The 18,746-nt window shown below is 39.7% G+C and overlaps 1 protein-coding gene across 1 annotated transcript in view; it reads right to left on the bottom strand.

The window, feature by feature from the left end:
• Positions 1-12,226: 12,226 nt before the first annotated feature.
• Positions 12,227-18,746, bottom strand: part of SLC44A5 (solute carrier family 44 member 5) — a 152,260-nt gene continuing 145,740 nt past the window's right edge. The window contains exon 23 of the mRNA XM_015571888.1: positions 12,227-13,838. Coding sequence (XP_015427374.1) covers positions 13,732-13,838 — 107 coding nt within the window. The 3' untranslated portion in view covers positions 12,227-13,731. The remainder of the gene's footprint in view (positions 13,839-18,746) is intronic.

Raw genomic sequence — 18,746 nt, 5'->3', positions numbered from 1 at the left:
GAGGGAGGGAGGAGAGAGAGAGAGAGAGAGAGAGAGAGAAACATTGATGTGAGAGAGATAATTCAATTGGTTGCTTTCCCCATGTACCCCACTGAAGCTGGGATCAAACCTGTAACTCAGGTATGTGCCCTTGACTGAGAATCCAATCCGAGACCCTTCAGTGCATGGGCCACTGCTCCAACCACTGAGAAACACTGGCTGGGCTCTATTTTTAATTTAGGTTAATTAGACCAGTGTGCCTAACACAAGAAGTACACAGTAAATGTTTCTTTGCTTGGATTGGATAACCTAATATTTGCAACATTATTGTATTTTAAAATTTATTAGTGTTTGCATTTATTATCTAGGCCTCACACATCCCTTTAGAGCTCTGTATGCTGAGAAGAGAGAGATGTTAACATTTAAGGACATGGAGTTGCTTACTGGAAAATCCGAAGTCAGGAATCATTACCTTGAATTCATTTGTTCTCTTTCTCAGATTCCACTAATTCTATATAATAAAGAGCTAATATGCAAATGGTTGTCATGCCCTTGTGCTCTCCTGCCCTAGTGCTGGGCCAGGGGACCTGAGACTGTGCCCCTGACCCAGCAGGGCTTGACAGGGGACCTGAGGCTGCGACCCCCACCCTGTGGGGCTTGATGCAGGTGGGGCCATCCAGGTCTGGGTCTCGTGCAATTTTGAGGCACATGTGGGTAGGTGGGGACTTGACTATGGGTACCGTGGCACACCCTCTGATAGGAGGGAGATTTTCATATACATTTTACTAATTTTCTTTCATCTCTGACACTTCTATTATAGAGAAAGGGCAAATAGCAATATTAAAATATTTCCTCTAATTCCCTTTTAATGTGCACAAATTTCATGCACTGGGCCACTAGTATTATATATGTATATATACCTAAATATTTATATTTATATTGCAACATATTAACTGGAATAAGAAAACTCAAGAAATAAAAACATATTTCTAATTATGTTGATGCCATATTTAGTAGTCCTTTGCTGGAACTAAAATCTTATCAGAGCAATATCAAATGTTAGTAGTGTCATAAAAATAAGGGAAAAATACATTAACTGACTTGATTTAAAATGTGTTCTATTGATGAAGAAAAAATAATATACCTTCTCTAAAATTGATGATATATATCCTTGTGTTTCTCCCTCACCGTATTATAAGCTCTATAAAAGGCAAAAACCAAAGCAATTGTGTTCATCATTGTACTCCCAGCACCTTGCTATACCCATTAACTGAATGAGTATGAATACTGACTATTTAATCAACTGCTCAGTAAGAGTTACTATTCATTTTTCATTTATAAAGAGGTGGGTTCTTTGCTAGGCCTCTATCAAAACAAGAATGAATAAGACATGGTCCTTCCTCAAGGAGTTCACAGCCCAACGAGGAAGATCAGCTAATAAATAGATGTTTGTGACACACAGCAGTCCATCATCTTGGAGATGTTTGAGCTGAACACACCTGAGAGAATGTCTGAATCCTCCTGGGGAATCAGAAGTTTTTCAGGGAACAATTCCTTTTTGCTGGGTCTTGAAGCCCGACAGGCCAGAGAGAGAAACTGTGAAGAATACAAAGACTCCTCAATAAAGAAATCTGAGAAAAGAGTCTTTTCTCTCAGGAACTTTAAATGTCATCATTATCTAAATGGACTCTTTGGGCTTTTGTTTTCTTTTGACATTTAGAATCATACAAATTCTTCTCCATTAATCACATTTATTTCCTCCCTGTATTTTTGGCCTCAAATACAAAGCTGCAGACAGATTGTTCCCCTTAGCCACATTCTCACAGTGATGATCACTTTCTCCCAAATCTGAAAATTGTGATTTGAAGTGATAGTCTGCCTTGACTGCATTTGGGTCCCTCTGCTTATTTTGTTTTCACGACGCTATTTCCTATGATGTGAGATGTAAATATCATTTATCAACCAGTATCATTTATTTATCTTGTCCTAAATGAAGGAATAAAATCAAGATTCTTTAAAACAAACCATCATTTATCCTAGTCTGAAGGGAGAAAAGAAATGTAAAAACACACTTGGTAGAATCAATTGTAGTAGACCGTGAACATATCGGTCTTATTCATTTATATCTTTATATTCAAGAACTGGAAGTTCCTCTTAGAGATAAACAAAGCATTGCTATGTTGAAAATGTCTTAATGAATAACATAATCCTCTTTGGGGAAAAAGAAGCCACCATGTCTTGTGCTAATAATAGTCCTATTATGTTGCATGAGTATTAACATGTTTACTTAATATTTTGTTCAAAGAGTTGAGTTAAAAAAGAAAAGAACTGATTATTATGATGATTCCATGACTGTATGTAATTGTTAAAATTCATAGAATCATACATTTAAAAGGTTGGTTTTATTGTATGTACATTAAAAAAATAAAATGATATACATTTTTTTTTCCAAAGAAAAGAGGTAAGAGTGAGGAAAGCAGGGGGGGAAGGACTTTCAGTTTTATCATTTGGAGAAAATCAACTCGGAGCCCTTCCCCCTGACACTGCCCTGGACTCCCTTCCAGAAGGCAAACACTAGGTACATTTCAAGCAGAAAAATTAAAACCAATTACCCACACAGCCAGGCCAAGAATGAAGAGCAGAAAACCTGGGATTTGACAAGAAGGAAAGAGATCCAAGACAGGAAATTGACTTGGTCAGGCGTGTGGAAAATCAAGGCAACCCAACAAGCCAGTAATGGAGGTCCCCCTACGACAGCCTCTGCCTGCACCCCGCCCTCCCGGCTCTCTCCAGCTGGGAGGATTTACTTCAGAGGAGCTGTGCCAGCGGCTTCCAAGGGAAGCACAGTCGGAGCACGTTTTGCCCAGCGAAGCTGCGGAGGAGGTGCAGGTGGCGCGCTGGAAGCATCATCCCCGGGAAGAGGGAGGGAGGCAGCCACAGCCAGTGGCCCTGTGCTCTATCGAGGGCAACTCCACTCCACGGAACAGATACTGCAGCCCCAACGCTGCACAAGGGGACACCCAGATAAGATGGCTTCATTCTTTGGAAATAATAGAAGCAGTGTCCTTTCTTGTCTCCTTCTAGGGAAACCCATTGAGAGGCAAACACATCAAGATGCTCATTAGAAATGACCTAAAGATAATGGAACTGAAAAGCGTTAAAAAGGATAGGGAAGTGGATTAACATCGTTGGATAGAAGCCAGAGTTAGATCAACAAACTGCACAAGGATTAGCCCAAGAGGTTAGAGACAAATGCGTAACCCCCAGCCAAGCATTTCTGTTAGCCCACCAGTGTGTGCAGGGTTAGAACTTATTCTTAAAGAAAATGCTGTACTTTTACATGAAAAGGATAAAAATATGCATAGCCAATCTTCCAAGACAAAAATAAAAAAATTGCTGCATATTTGAATCCTATCTACCACTTACTAGTGGTGGTGGTGGTGTGTGTGTGTGTGTGTGTTATATTTTTGTATTTGTGTCTCAGTTTCTCCATCTGCAAAATGAGGGAGAATGTTAGTGCTTATTTCATACAGTTGTTGTATTAAGTGATGATATCTATAAGGCATTTTAATTACTGCCTGGCACATAGTGCCATATAAGTGCTAATTAACATAGTTGTCATATAAGAAACACTCCAGATTAGAGTTGGTCTGTCTCGGTATGTAAATACCAAGTGGACTAGGTTAACTTCTCTTCTTTTTTTGAGTTATATTTTCTTTTTTGATTGCAACACTTTTGGCGATTTTTTACATTTTTCCTTTGAATATTTTTGTTACTGAGAAGTGCAAGAGGACGTTGCATGTGATCTGACACGCTTCTCCAGCGCCTCCTGGGCGTCTATGCCTGGGCACTCCCTGCAGGCCTCCTCGCCTCTACATGAGAAAGCAGATGTTCACCTTTCCTGTCATCCACGCACCTCACCCCCTGTCCCCCTGAGATGCCTGAGAATGACCCCACCCTTCTCCTGGTCCCCAGCACAAAGCTTCAGATGTCCCTCATCTTCGTTGCCTCTCCACATCCCTCCCCCCATCTCCTCCCTCTCATCCTTGGGCAGCCACCTGTGCTCAGGCTCTCGGAGGTGCTCCTTGGACCAGTGCTCCTTACATGTTGATGTGTGCGTGGGTCACCTGGGGATCCTGTTCGACGGCGGACTCTGATGCTGTGGGTCTGCGATAGCCAGAGGTCGCATGTTTCTAACAAGCTCCCAGGCGGTGACAAAGCTGCAGGTCCCCCACCGCACTCTCGGGAGCAAGGCACGTTGTCGGCCAGGGAGAGGCCCAGATCCAGATGTTTTTTGTTCTAATCCAATTTTCAGGTTAGTGTTGCTAAGCTTTGATCTTGTCCTTCCCTGCTAAAATATTATGGCTTACATAATTCAATAGTAAATAAAATCTCTTCACAACAAAACCTCAACCCGTGTTTCTGCCTCCACTCTGACAACCCCTAGCCTACATTTAATCTAATTTATCTAACCAGCCGGCGTGTAAACTAACTAGTTGCTCTGGGGATGCGTTTTTCACTTGCTGCCTCCATGCCCCGCTAGGCCTGAGAGGCCATCTTCCTCTTGTTTCTGCTGCTCGAAATCGTATAACGCCTTCAAGCACCACTCCGTCCACACATTTTTGTTCTCCTGAAATGTATCATCTCCTTTAAATGTCCACGGTGCTTTGTTTACTTTCTTCATGATGATTATCATTCTGCTTTGTAATTTTATATATTCGTGCATCTGCCACCTCTCCCACCAGATACAGGGCCCCTGGAGGGGATGCTTCAGAGCAGGAAAACCTGATCAGAGCAAATGAACAGACAAATGCCATTGCTCGTTACCCACAATTCATACAGGCTGAAAATAAGAAACAAACTCAGAGAAGGTTTAGGTAGCTTCATGCAGCCACTATTGAGGGTGACTGGGATTTAGGGACCATATCTCCCACTTTTCATTCATTTACCCTATATTTCTGAGTACTGCCCCAATGTAAGACCCTATGCTGCGGGCTGTGTCAGGACCCAAAGAATAAGGCCAGTTTCTCTAAAAATGTATTTTTATTGATCTCAGAGAGGAAAGGAGAGGGAGAGAGAGAAACATTAATGATGAGAGAGAATCACCGATCAGCTGCCTCCTGAATCCCTCCCACTGGGATCAAACCTGCAACCTGCGCATGTGCCCTGATGGGAATCGAACCCTGACCTCCTGGTTCATAGGTTGATGCCCCACCATTGAGCAACACCGGCCAGGCCAGGCCAGGCCAGTATCTTAAATGTCCTAGCCATCCGGTGGGAGGAACAGTGAGGACTTCCACCATGAGGCTCTGGGGCCCCTGCCTGAGGATCCTGGGCAGGAGGAGCAGTGAGTCTGGTCCGTGACATAATTATTATCTTCAGAAAGCCTATGGCTCAGGAGATAGCATATTACCAAGAAACCACCATGAGGATTTGTCTAGAAATATGCTTTCAACATAATTCCGCCTCTGCATTTGATAGCCTCCCTTTTCAGCATTTATGGCCACCACCTGTTCTTTCATCATTCACCCCAGTGTCTCCGTCTGAGGCTGACACACACACTTCGCAGTGACTCAGAGGAAAACAGAGAGTTTCTCTCATGAACCTAATCCCCTTTATTCATCCCTGAGTGATTCTCTTGAGAGTGAAGTCTCCTGGACACAGCGGTTGCCTGTGAGGAGGAAGATTAGTGGTCCTCAAGCTTCTTAATGACGCCAAGGGAAGACTAGTTCGTTCATGACTTCTGCCTCTCCTGAGAAATTACATTATTAAAAAGGCCTAAATGCGTGATTCCCAAACATTGCTCCTTACAACCTGACAACTGAGAGAGTTTTAGAGCTTGAGGGTAGTTTAGAGACAGACAAGTTCATTCCCTCACGTTTTCCTCCGTGAGGGAATTGAGGCCCATGGTCACACATTAACTTAGTGCAGTGATGGCGAACCTTTTGAGCTCGGCGTGTCAGCATTTTGAAAAACCCTAACTTAAGTCTGGTGCCATGTCACATATAGAAATTTTTTGATCTTTGCAACCATAGTAAAACAAAGACATATTTTTGATATTTATTTTATATATTTAAATGCCATTTAACAAAGAAAAATCAACCAAAAAAATGAGTTCGCCTGTCACCTCTGACACACGTGTCATAGGTTTGCCATCACTGGCTTAGTGGCAGAGTGAGGCCTTAAACCTAAATCTTCTGAGACTAGGGCTGTGTGCCTAAGTAGGAGGAAAAAATGATATGGGTAGATACATAGGTAGATAGATGGTAGAGACAGAGAAGCTAAGTGAGAAGAAGAAAATGATATAACTAGATAAACTTACTCTACTAAACACCTATCTATCTAATCCATCTCTCAACATGTGTATCTTCTCCCTGTCAGGTGCTGTGTGTTTAGACGCTTTATCACGTTAAGTCTTGACGACATTATCCCAATTCGAAGAGACAGAGACGTCTGAGTTGCAGAGAGGTGAAGTGCACCACATCCCCAAGTGCTTGCTCCAGGGAAGGCTTGACCTGGTGGCCAATAGCAGAGGGCCCTGCCAGCTGGTGTGAGAGAGGAGCAAAAGGAAACAGTCTTTATCCTTCGATGAAAAGGACATCCCTATCCCACCTTCTGGGTGACTCTCTCTCTCTTCTCCCCTCTGACTCTTAGTGCTCAGTCCTTGTGGCCTCCACACCAAGGGGCTTCCCTAGCCTTCCAGCTTCCTGGGTCACTGCCTCTGAGATGTACCCACTCGGGGGCTCCCATTGTCTTCCTGCCTCAAACGCTTGTTATGCTGTATAGCAGGTCCTTGAAAACGTCAGGTCCTCCAATGCAGTTTCATTATAACACTGATGAGCTGCGGTAGGAACTTAACTCTTGTTTACATCAATTAACCTCCAGTAAAATTGGTTTCGTTATATGGCACTTAAACTTGTAGAACCTACTGAAGACTGTGAGGACTTACTGTTTTCAAGCTGCAACTCGTCTCCCCAGCTATAGTCACTCATTGCCTACTAGCACAAACTAATGTTTAAAATATGGGACTCACTTTTCTCCCACTCCCCTTCTCCTTTAGAATCTCCAATTCTTTATATCTTTCTTCCATATCTTACGTTTACCTTCGATATCCTTCCAAAGACAATGTAAACCCTACCTTCCCCCATCTGATTCACTGGTGAAAGAAGCATTTAATGAGCACCTACTATACGACAGGTCCAGATAGAGTAGAGAATAAGAGAGAGTCTGTGCCCTCATGGGGCTCACACTTAGCGGGGACTATAAGTAACCGAGCTCTTGTAATGACCGCTTTGAAAGGAAAGCAAAGGCCAGGGACAAGTTAATACACTTTCAAATCTCCCACATTGCCTCCCATTAAGAAAGACCTTTGTCACAATCAGGTTGAGTTTTTTTTCAAATCTGAGAGGTTTGATGGCAGGCTCTGTTTACATGCATTTGCTTTTGGGCCCTGTATCATTGCCAGTACTCTGGGGTTTTGTGGACTAGGACACCTCTTAGGCAGCTGATCATCAAGTGGTCAGTCCCAGGTGGGAAAAATTCTTGGAGCAGTTCTGCATGGATAGAAGCACAGCTTGGGTCAAGCAGCTGCTTCTTTGGGGGCTGACTGGGTGGTACTGGCAGGAATTGCAATTCTCTGGAGCTTGAATGAAATACACATGGCACACTTCAGCGTGCATTCAGCTAAGAACTGGCCGGGGAACAAGCGACAGCCAAATAGCTTGCACAGCCTTAGTTGTGAATCTTCCTTTGAAGATGGCCTTCGTACAGCTCTTCCCTCCAAATCACCATGCTATACACCTAGTGAGGGTGTGCCAGTGGTTTGGGAATATAAACAGAACATTTGAGATCAGTTCTTATTTCTGTTTTTAACGTGAAGGGAATTTTGGTGTCTGGCTAAGCTTCTTATAAAGAGAGAAATGACTGTACTTAGTGTTTCTGGGATAGTAGCAATAGATGGGAGTTACTCATGTGCTCTCCTGCGTGCTGGACACGCAACTTCCACCATCCTCACACACACGCTTTTGCACATCTCCACGCAGGCAGCCCACACACCGCAGGCGCAGGACTCCGAGGCAATGGGGGCCCATCCAGGCTGCTCCCTGCTTGTGGTTTACTGTCTGCTTTCAAGTCCCGGTAAGTCCCATTTGAGAGTGACTATTTTATAATGGCCGAACTTGGGAAAACCAGTTCCAGAGCAATTAACACGCCCAAAATTAACGTAGGCAAAACAACAAGGACAGTTGTGCAAGGAGCATATAGTAAAGAATTTTTTTAAGTTCACCTGTAAGGAGGGGGTTAGCTTCCATTTTCAGCTAAGAGAGCCTTTGAGCAATTAAACACCTTCCCCGCAGTCACATAGTAACAGGGTGATTTGGAACCGAAGCTTATTGTTCTGGTCCTAAAGCCCACCTCAGTAGCGGCTGGTCTTTACTGCTGGGCTCTGTCATTTACCTTTGCCGATGCCCTAGAGTTGCTCAGAACTCATACCTGAAACTGCCACGTGACAGCACAACCCAGGCTGCTAGATGAAGTCATTTTCATTCTTCCTGTTTCATTACCGTTTCCATTTCCTTCCAAAGACCTTCACAGAGCAGGTGAGATTAATACTGTATATGGAGATCCCTAAAGATTCCACTAAAAAAATACTAGAATTAATACATGAGTTTAGGAAAGTAGCAGGATACAAAATAAATATCCAGAAATCAGAACCCTTATGCTCATTGCAGCACTATTTACAGTAGCCAAGAGTTGGAGGCAGCCCAAGTGCCCATTAGTAGATGAGTGTATAAAATGCAGTGGTATGTTTACACAATGGACTACTACTTGGTCATAAAAAAAAGAAGGAAATCTTACCCTTTGGGACAGCATGGATGGACCTGAAGAGTATTATGCTAAGTGAAGAAAAACCAGTACCATATGATTTCACTTATATGTGGAATTAAATGAATAAAATAAACTAACAAACAAAATAAAAACAGACTCATAGATACAGGGAACAGACTGATAGCTGTCAGAGGGGAAGAGGATTGGGGGGCTGGGTGAAAAGGTGAAGGGATTAAACAAAAAAATCCCCAAAGTCATAGCTATAGACAACAGTATGGTGATTACCGGAGGGGAAGGGGGAGTAGGAGGAGGTAGAAGAGTGTAAAGGAGGAATAAATGGTGATGGAAGGGGACTTGGGGTAGTGAACACACAATACAATATACAGATGAAATATTAGAGCACTGGACACCTGAAATTTATATAATTTTATTAACCAATGTCACCCCAATAAATTCAATAAAAATAAAATAAAAACAAACAAAGATCTTATTAGAGCATCAGTTTCTTATAGGCAAGGGAAAATGAGATAAAGGAAGAGACTGAATTGGAGCAAAGGAAGTGAGAGAGTCTGAAAGGGAGTCCAATGTGCCTTACAGTTGAGAGGAAAAAGAGAGAAATACACCAGCTCATCATGACAGCAAAGTTTTGGCTTTCATGCAAAAGGAATGAGAAAAAAAGGCAGATGTTTTTAAATTCCTTAATCATAAATCATGTTGGGGCACCATTCTTTTTCGTTTGTTTGGGCTAAATACATCTATGTGATTAATTTTATTGTAACATAGTCTGCTTCAATGCTGTTTACCAAAAAAAGGAAAAAATATTTTTGTTTAATTACTGGCTTCTCATCTGCTCTTGAGTTTCTTTTTCTATAGATTTATGAAGTGCTTTCAGAAGGCACCCTAATTTCTGTAATGTTGACCTCTTGGATCCCACAAAAGATTTTAAAAAATATACTCTTAGCTTTTTTCTGTTCTGTTCTTGGATTCCACTGCTTTCCCAATATTTTGCCTTCATTTTCTCCTTTCTGTGTCCTGCAGACACACTTGTAGCAACATACATCCATCTGGCTGGAAGAATGTGGAGATTTCAAGGTTAATCTCCCAATGAATCAAGTCCAGACTCACTTTAATTGATATGCAAATTGGAAACATATTTTTGTTTGATAAGTTTCTCCCACTCTTGTTAACACACTGCTTTTTAACAGCAAAAGCCCAGAATATGAAGATGCCCATGTTTTGGGGCCAGCAGTAGAAGAGCAGAAGATAGTTTTTTCCACTCACTTAAGCTATTCTCAATCCTACAGTATATGTCAAAGAACTGGAAAAATGAGCCAAGGCATTTAAATAAAAAAATAAAAAAAGCTAGTGACTTCAAATAGTAAACTTGAATTGGTTGCTTTGAAATGTGTCACATTGTCCCCATGCTTAGCAGCACAGAAACCATTAGAGAAAATATAGCCAGATTCCATATTGTTTCATTCCAAGCAATTGGAAAGTTGTAAATGGAGGAGAGGGAGGTTCAATATGTCCTGATAAATTTTAAGGTTCATGACTGTGACATCATCCCTATGTCCAAGCCTTGCATAACGTGGCACTGAGTTCTCATAAATGAACCTGAGGCCCGGTGCACAAATTCATGCACCGATGGGGTTCCTCTGCCTGGCCAGTGATCAGGGCCGATTTGGTGCGTCTCACCCAGTCCTGATCTGGGCCAATGGGGGCAGGTTGGCTGGGGAGGGACTGTGGGAGGTTGGACTGTTGGGGCCTATCAGGGCTGGCTGGCCAGGGAAGGACCTCAGAAGGGCTCCAGAGCATGTCTGGCCCTCTTGCCCAGTCCCGATCAGCCAGACCCCAGCAGCAAGCTAACCTACTGGTCGGAGCATCTGCCCCCTGGTGGTGAGTGTGCGTCATAGCGACTGGTCAAGCAGTGGACTTAAGGTTGACTGGTCGGATACTTATCATATTACGCTTTTATTATATAGGGTGGTTTCACATTGGCTTTGTTTTCTGGGTGAGGACCAGAAGGAACTCAGCTAGGTCCTGAGAGAGATCTTCCATACCCACTTAAGCCCCAAGACTAAAAACATGGTACATGTAAAGTATCTTTGGAAAAGTAATTTATTCCTGCTATATTGGTCATATATTTCTTTTTATTAAATTGTATTCTTATAATCACAGAGCTGTATTTTTTAAAAATTTTGCAAACATCACAGGACAACTTGCAAGAAACTGGAAAAAAATGTCAGGATACCATTCCATATACCATGGTCTGCAATAATGATTTTAGTTCAATTTTGTCCCATATCTTATGCCAACAAAGACTGATTCATAAAGCATGTTCCCCAGTCCAGAACCAGATAATACTGAAGATAATTACTATGCCTGGTTAGAGTTCAAGAGCAATTTCCTGAGGCACCACTTGTAAAAGTGAAAGAACATACATTGGAATGAGTGCTGGTCAGCTTTGTAGTAAAAGGAAAATAGGAATTGTTGTGCAGGGCCTGTTTTCCAATATGAGTTTAAACAGATTATGCCTGATGGTCCTACAGAACCTTGCATAGTGTGACTCCACTGTGTGGATTCACAAACTCTTTTTAAGCTTTCTGGGCACACAGAAAAATCAAATCAGAGTCCAATTTCAAGCAATTTATTTACAAGTATAATCAGTGGCTTTATGATCTAAAACTAAGAGTTATTAAGATCTAAAGCAGAATTTGAATTTCTTCTGGATACCAAACTATTTTTTTATTTTAAGTAGAAAGGAATCATAAGCTATATTAGCTAGCATCTTATTAAAGTTAGGACATTAAAAAAGAACACTGGAAATAGCATGAACATCATTTTATGGTTTTATTTAAAGAAACCTAGTACATTTTAAAGAAAAAATACTTTGAAGATTTAATATATAATTCAATTTAAAAATAGACTCATACATTTATTAAGGTATATCTGGACCTAAGAAAAATGTTAAGATTAACCAGTGATTGGGACATTTAATCTTACCTTGGAAAACTATCATTAATTAATGTTAACATTTTTTAGGTTGTTGAAATTGACCCCTGTCTTTAAAATTACGACATTTACTTCTTATGAATGTTGGAAAAACCAAATGAGGGCCTGAGTAAACCTGTGGCAAATTAAAACGAAGACCAACTAACTAATTTCGGCCATTGGATTAAAACAATCCATCTCTTATCCATTTAGCTTTTATTTATTTATTTTGTATAAATGATCATTTTTCAGTTATTTGATTTGGCAATCAATGCACAGCTAGAGAAAAATGGACTTTTTAAAAACAATAAATCTAGATGTTAAAAAACCCCGACATTTCCTTTTCTAGCTTAAAGAAATAAGAAGGCAGCCATTTTTTTCTTATCTAAATCTTTATTAGAAGAAAAAAAAACAGATTTCAAACCATGAGTAACAACAAATTTCATTAAATATTAAATATTTTCATTATCAAAGGTATTTAGACAACATGGACCTAATATTTCTGCATAGCAGAAACCCATTGATTATAGAGCTCAGACTGTCACGTGCTCATGTGAGTTTGTTTTTGGCATAAAAGATTATCTAAAGTCACATTTAAACACCTGTGATCTTAGGTAAACTGATAGTAACTTACTGTTGATTCTCAAAACTTTCACAAATTATCATGTGAGACTGACATTGCTTTACGGTGAATGCTTTATGGACTCTATAACAAACAGCATTCATATTGTTTCAAGTTAAGAGCACTAGGAAAGTCATTTAAAATTGAATTAGAAAGTATGCTCCTATTTACATTAGCACAATAAAAATGAATATCTTACAAGTAAACTGATTATTTCATATCAAAAGTTTAAAAATAAAATAACAGACATAGAACACTCCTTGACGATAATAAACAATCATTTATAAAGGAACTATTCAATACATGACATCTAGTAGCACCCTTTCTTGGGGTAAAGTTTTCCTTTATAATTTCTCAAAGTTTCCCTTTTTAGTCTGTGTAAAACACTGAGAAATGTATTGTTGTACCTACTGTATTTCCAAAGATCTACTATAGAAAAGATCACATTTTAAAACTTCTCACTTTTAGTAAAAAAAGAAACACAACAAGTGTCCTTTCAGATTTCAGATTTTTTTTCTTGCGTGTACACATTCATGAATGTCCACTAGGCGCAAAGGGATCTGTTTATGCTGCAATGCACTCCGTAGAGCGAGGATATTAAACACACTGAAATGACAAATGGTTTCCAACCAGTGAGCTAAGAGGAAAACAAATGCAAGAAGACTTGTTTTAATCACTAAACATTGCAGGTGTTTTGTTTTTTTAAAAACAATGTTTGTAAACTTGCCCACAAAAGCTGGGTAATATTAAACAGCCAGTAAGGCACTTTGTCAGAGAGGACGAAGTAGTAAAGGCTGGATGGTTGGCAATTTGTTTAATAGGAAACATTCTACACTTCAAGCAAAATCTGGAGCTGGGCGGTCTTTTACCCATTTACTGCCAAGCAGGAGTGGGGAAAACTTTAAAATTTTCTATTTTGCTTTGTTTACCAATTTTCCCTGCAGAAGTCTTTTAGCTGTGATTTAAAAAATATACATTAGGAGCTCTCAATTTAAACCATGTATCATTTTTTCAATCTAATATTTCAAAGAATATTATAACATAGTCACTAGTATTTTTGAAAACATCGAAGCCACTCTATTTAAAAATGAATTACAAAACAAAAGGTCTCAGTATAAAAATGTTCCATGTTATTAACAATTCCCTTGCGACATCTGATGGCTTCACGTATTACAGTATAAGCTTTGGTATAAAACATGCATATAAGAGCCAACAAGGTGGTGAATACAGTGTTCCAAACACAGAGGCTTGTGAATCAGACACAGCAGATGAGGAAAGGGGTACACACCGCTGCAGGTGATCGGTCTGCACCTCTACTGCTTCGTACTTTGTGTACTTTTCACCTTCATAATCTTCATCAGAGAGCGATTCATGTAATAGGGTTTTTCAGTGGAACCATCGTTTCTTTCTAAATCTTCCACTAGGAGGAAGAATGGCACAGAGTAAATATCAAAGCAAAACTGTAAGAGAAGTAACAGCGCCATCTGCTGCATTCTTGCTTAACCACAGTTCAAAAATGTATTTGTGGTGTGTGTGTTTTTTAACAGCATAGTTTGGCATCAACATTATTGTAAACATAACTATGAGAAAACAATCAGCCCTTGTTAGTACATCGGTAAGATATTATCTCATTCCGTGTCCCAGGTGAGGTTCTGCCAATAGTCTATGTCTCTCAGCTGCATGACTGAGGGAATCAGGTTTACCTTCTTTTGGACAGCAAACTTAAAGACAAAAAACCTAAAAGATTCACCAGGATTACCTAAATTCACCTTCAAATTCCTAAGAAAACTACTATGTTCTCAATTTTATTTCTAAATGACCACATTTGTTCAAAATTTATTTTGGCCATAAACAATTCAGATAGTATAGTTTTAAGAAATAAGATTGATAAATTTTAGAATATTTCAAATCCTTAAATTGCAAATTTTGAGAAATATTGCTGTTTTTCAACTAGTTTTTCTTTGTAAAAAAAAAGTGACTTCTAAATTTTATTCCTCAAAAACAATGCTCATTTTTATCCTAATATGTTTCAATTACACAAAGAAGTTATTAATGGAGAATAATTTTCTAACTAGTAATGAGCCTATAATATAGCTAAAACTTAAGCTTTAAATAAATTACTTAGAAATATTGAATCAAATGGCATTCCCTTTTTTATGATTTTGTGCCAAGTCTACTCTAGACAATTTTCTGGTCTAATCAGTAGATTTAATGTTAAACATATAATACAGCGGGCCCATATAGCACTGTGAATCTAACCTATAGAAAAATCTAGCATTGTTAGAAGTCTCCAAATTAATCTCCTTTGCCTCTCAATATTCTAACTCTTAGAACAGCCAGAAATATAAGGAGAAAATAGGCAACTAGCTTCTCACACATTGATTTATATTTTATTCAAGTGATTTTAAAACTTTTACGTGCATCAGAATCAACTAGAAAACTTTGTAATAATTCACAAGATGCCCTACACCCAAGCACAATATATCAGAATCTCTTAGGGTGAGGCACAAGCATCTATATTTATAACAAGTTATCAGTGATTCTGATACATACAAAAATTAAAAGTTGTCTTGTTTCATCATTATGAACTTTTTGACTACTCCTGAAGTGGACGTTTTCCTTATAATTTTCAACACTTAAGACAGAGGGAACTATATTACTAGATGTTATAACCCCTGTATTGTTGGATAGTAAAATAATAATAATAACCACCGAGGAAGACAGCTTGTCACTCTTCTCTGAATTACACTTCAAGGAGAACGAGCGTGAAGAAAGCCCTTTATCGAGCTGAGAAGCCAAGTGACACTTTTGACTACAATAATCTCAAACTAAGCCATTGCAAGGGCCAATATTTTGAATATCTTCTCTATTCGTTGGCTTCTTGATATTACTGCCACGAAGTCAGTCTAAGTGTAGGTTTCCACTTAGACTTTAGGACCATTACATAAATTAGTATTTATAGTAGTCTGTAACATAATGATACTCTCTTGGATATATGGATCATAATCAGATAAAAATGTTAGATCGTGTTCTTTTCCATCAATTATTATCCTTCTGTACAAGCTTAGTGTACTAGTAAAAGCCAAAAGGATACAATTTGATTCAATGCTCCTTTTGGGGTACATTTTTACACTGTTAGTTGTATCCTATGCCCTTGCACACAGGATGGGTAAGCAAAGTGCATGAATGTCTGACTCATGCTTTGCCCTGCCATGCAAAAGCCTCAGGCATGGCTGCCTAAAAACTGGCCTGTTGCAATGGCCAGCAGGGGTGGAATATGGCAGTACTTTCCTCCTCAGGCCTCAAGGGACAGCCTTTCTAACCCATAGTATGTCCTCTTTCCAAGGTGTCTGATGAGGACTCTCTGGAGGACTATTAGCATATTTCCTTAGGGGGAAATCCAAAGTGACTTATCTTTTCTCTTTCCTCACTGAAAGTTGGGCTAAAATCAAACCTTTCGTAGAACAAAGCCAATCTCTTTAATCTAGGAAAACAGGTAAACTCATGAAAAGGTATAATCACTCTTCTGAAACAAATCCATACCAATTTTTTATATGGTAGGAATAGGAAAATAGGAATTTGTCTCTCTTTAGGTTGAGACGAAAGACAATAAGTTATGTGGCCATTTCAGTTTTGTTTAGGATACTTTCATGGTGGCCAGAGGTTCATTAAAAATGAACATTCCAGAATTCAGATTCAACTTCACTATAAATGCAATAGCACTAAAACGAAGCGGGCTGTGCAGGTTCCACAGTCATTTTTACCTAGTAACGCTCTCTATGGGACCTGTAAACATTAACATCCACATGTTTATTATGAACGTTGAATCACCCACTGAAATATACCTCCTAGGGAACCATTAATACAAGTGTAATCACAGTTTAGAGAGTTGTCCACTAGCTTGAACAGTACAAATATGACCATAGCACCATATTTACAAATTCAGTCCCATATGCTGGTTAACTATAAATCAAATCTTTTTATGGCTAATCCATGATACATTTATAGCACTTTCAAGAATTGCCTGAATATCCTTTACAAATATACATGTATCACAAGAAAGGCTATTAAAGTGCTGCCATGAGAAACAGCACGCCGAGTTATAAAAAGCTTTAGAACACATTCGGCGATAGACCTCAAAAGAACAAAGTATGCCATTCACTGCCCTTCAGCAGGGACCACAGTCAGTCCAGAACGTATCCTGGTCCACGGAGGCTACTGGGATGGAAGGCCCGGCACCTCAGGTGGTACCAGGGTCTGGCTTGTTAAAACCAGCTCAGAAATCCTACATGACGCAACAGCATCGTTTTCTCATTACAAATGACTGAATTCACAAAACTACTTTAAAAGCGAGCAGCCCTGTTTGGAGCTTTTCTACTCTTTCTGCTTCTGGGGAACGAGGTGCCTCTTGTTCAGAATGCCGTGCAGGGTGGGGGCTATGAAGTAGGGCTTTTCAGTAGATCCGTCATTTCTTTCCAGATCTTCGCCTGGATGTGCAGCAGCCAACGCAGGCAAAAGCAGCCAGCAGCGGCGGAACAATTAGACGCATTTTTTATAAATTGGAGAGTCGAACAGGGAGAAATCAGAGAAATCAGCGTTAGAAAGTCAAATGCAAGACAAACGAGGGCAGTCCAGTTGCGGTGCTGCACAAAGGAAGAAGCATCAGCCTCTGCCAGGAAGCCTGACACGTCCTAAATCCCGCCCACCCCCGACAAGGTTATGTTGACGGTTTAAAGGTAAACAAAATCTGTCACGTCCTCTCAAGAGCATCATCTTTAAATTCTGTGGCTGCTCCTTTCAGAAAGCTTAACTGCCACCTCCTCTGAGATAAAGCTGAATAAAAGGTGTATTATTCCTGTGATAAATGTGGAACAGTAATGGAAGTTCCAAGTTCCAAGCCACTTTTAATGGCAGTCCAGACCCTAATGTTACACATGAAGAAACTGAGACCCAGGGATGTAAAATGATCCTCCTAAAGTCGAAAGCTCTCAGGCGCCCAGCACAGTGGCTCAGTGGTTGAGCATTGTCCTATGAACCAGGAGGTCACAGTTCCATTCCAGGTCAGGGCACATGCCTTGGTTGTGGGCTTGATCCCCAGTAGGGGGCCTGCAGGAGGCAGCCAATCAATGATTCTTTCTCATTGATGTTTCTAGCTCTCTCCCTCTCCCTTCCTCTCTGAAATCAATAAAAATATATTTTAAAAAATAAAAAAGCTCTCGGCAATCAGGATGAGGTGAGGGCCCAACCTTCTGACATTTACTTCTATAAGGCGTCCTGTCCTAAATCCTTGCAGCCTGTCTCAGATTACATTTAAAAGTGAAGACTAGTGTTTTCTAACTTCCGTAATACATGAATTTACCTTGCTGCCTTGCGTAGGCTTATAATAAAGAGATGGGGAGTCCACTGTTGGGTGGTTGGGGGGAAGTACCAGAATGATGCTGAGAATTAAGTTTCATACATACAATTCACAGCAGATAATATCTATCAATAAATATATAAATGCAATTTGATTCTAGGTTTTGACTAATACATTGTAAAAGATTTGTTATTTATAGCCTTTATTTATTATAACATAAAGGATAAATAATAGTATACAAAACCATAGGATCATAGTTTGTGGAATAAATCTAAATTATTTTTCCATCAGAGTCTTTTAGAAATGGTGGATTTCACATTAAACCTCACAGTGATTTTCCTCACACACAACATGAAAATCTAAGGAGGAACATGAGAGACACCGAACATTTTTGTTCTTCCTCAATCATATTTCTGTACCATATATCACAAATCATATGTTACTGTCATCACCCTTGAGGTCTTGGTAGGAAGCCTGGCATGGATCATTTTAATAATCATCTACAACTATTCTTTTTTCCCACCCTGGGATCAAAATTCTCAGTGCCCTGTAATGTTAAAAAGATGTCATATTTCTGTAAATGAAGTGTTTGCAAATAGTTCGCATGTTTTGTAACACCAGTTTTACTGGTAGTCAAGATATTAGGTATAAAAAGATTTATAAAAAAATAAAAGCTACAGCTCTACAGAGTCATAATTTGGCTTAGAGTATCATGTAAGAAGAATGTTTGCCAAAGTAAGATGTTGCCCATGGTAACTGCTGGGAAGGGAAGAGAAATACAATTTGCTTTCGTTGTTCTTTATTATCAAAAGTGAGAGTCCCTGAAAGGAAACAATTCATGTTCAACACACAACATATTGAATAGAGCTAAAAGTACACCTGGTTTTCAAGAAGCTAGCAATTATTAATATAAAAGGGTAGGAAACATTTCTCATTGCTTAGATTTAAAATCCACTGTAAAAATTAAAATGC

This window comes from Myotis davidii, unplaced genomic scaffold (genome assembly GCF_000327345.1).
Source record: "Myotis davidii unplaced genomic scaffold, ASM32734v1 scaffold128, whole genome shotgun sequence".
Taxonomy (NCBI): domain Eukaryota; kingdom Metazoa; phylum Chordata; class Mammalia; order Chiroptera; family Vespertilionidae; genus Myotis; species Myotis davidii.
This window is presented reverse-complemented; position numbering and strand designations above follow the sequence as displayed.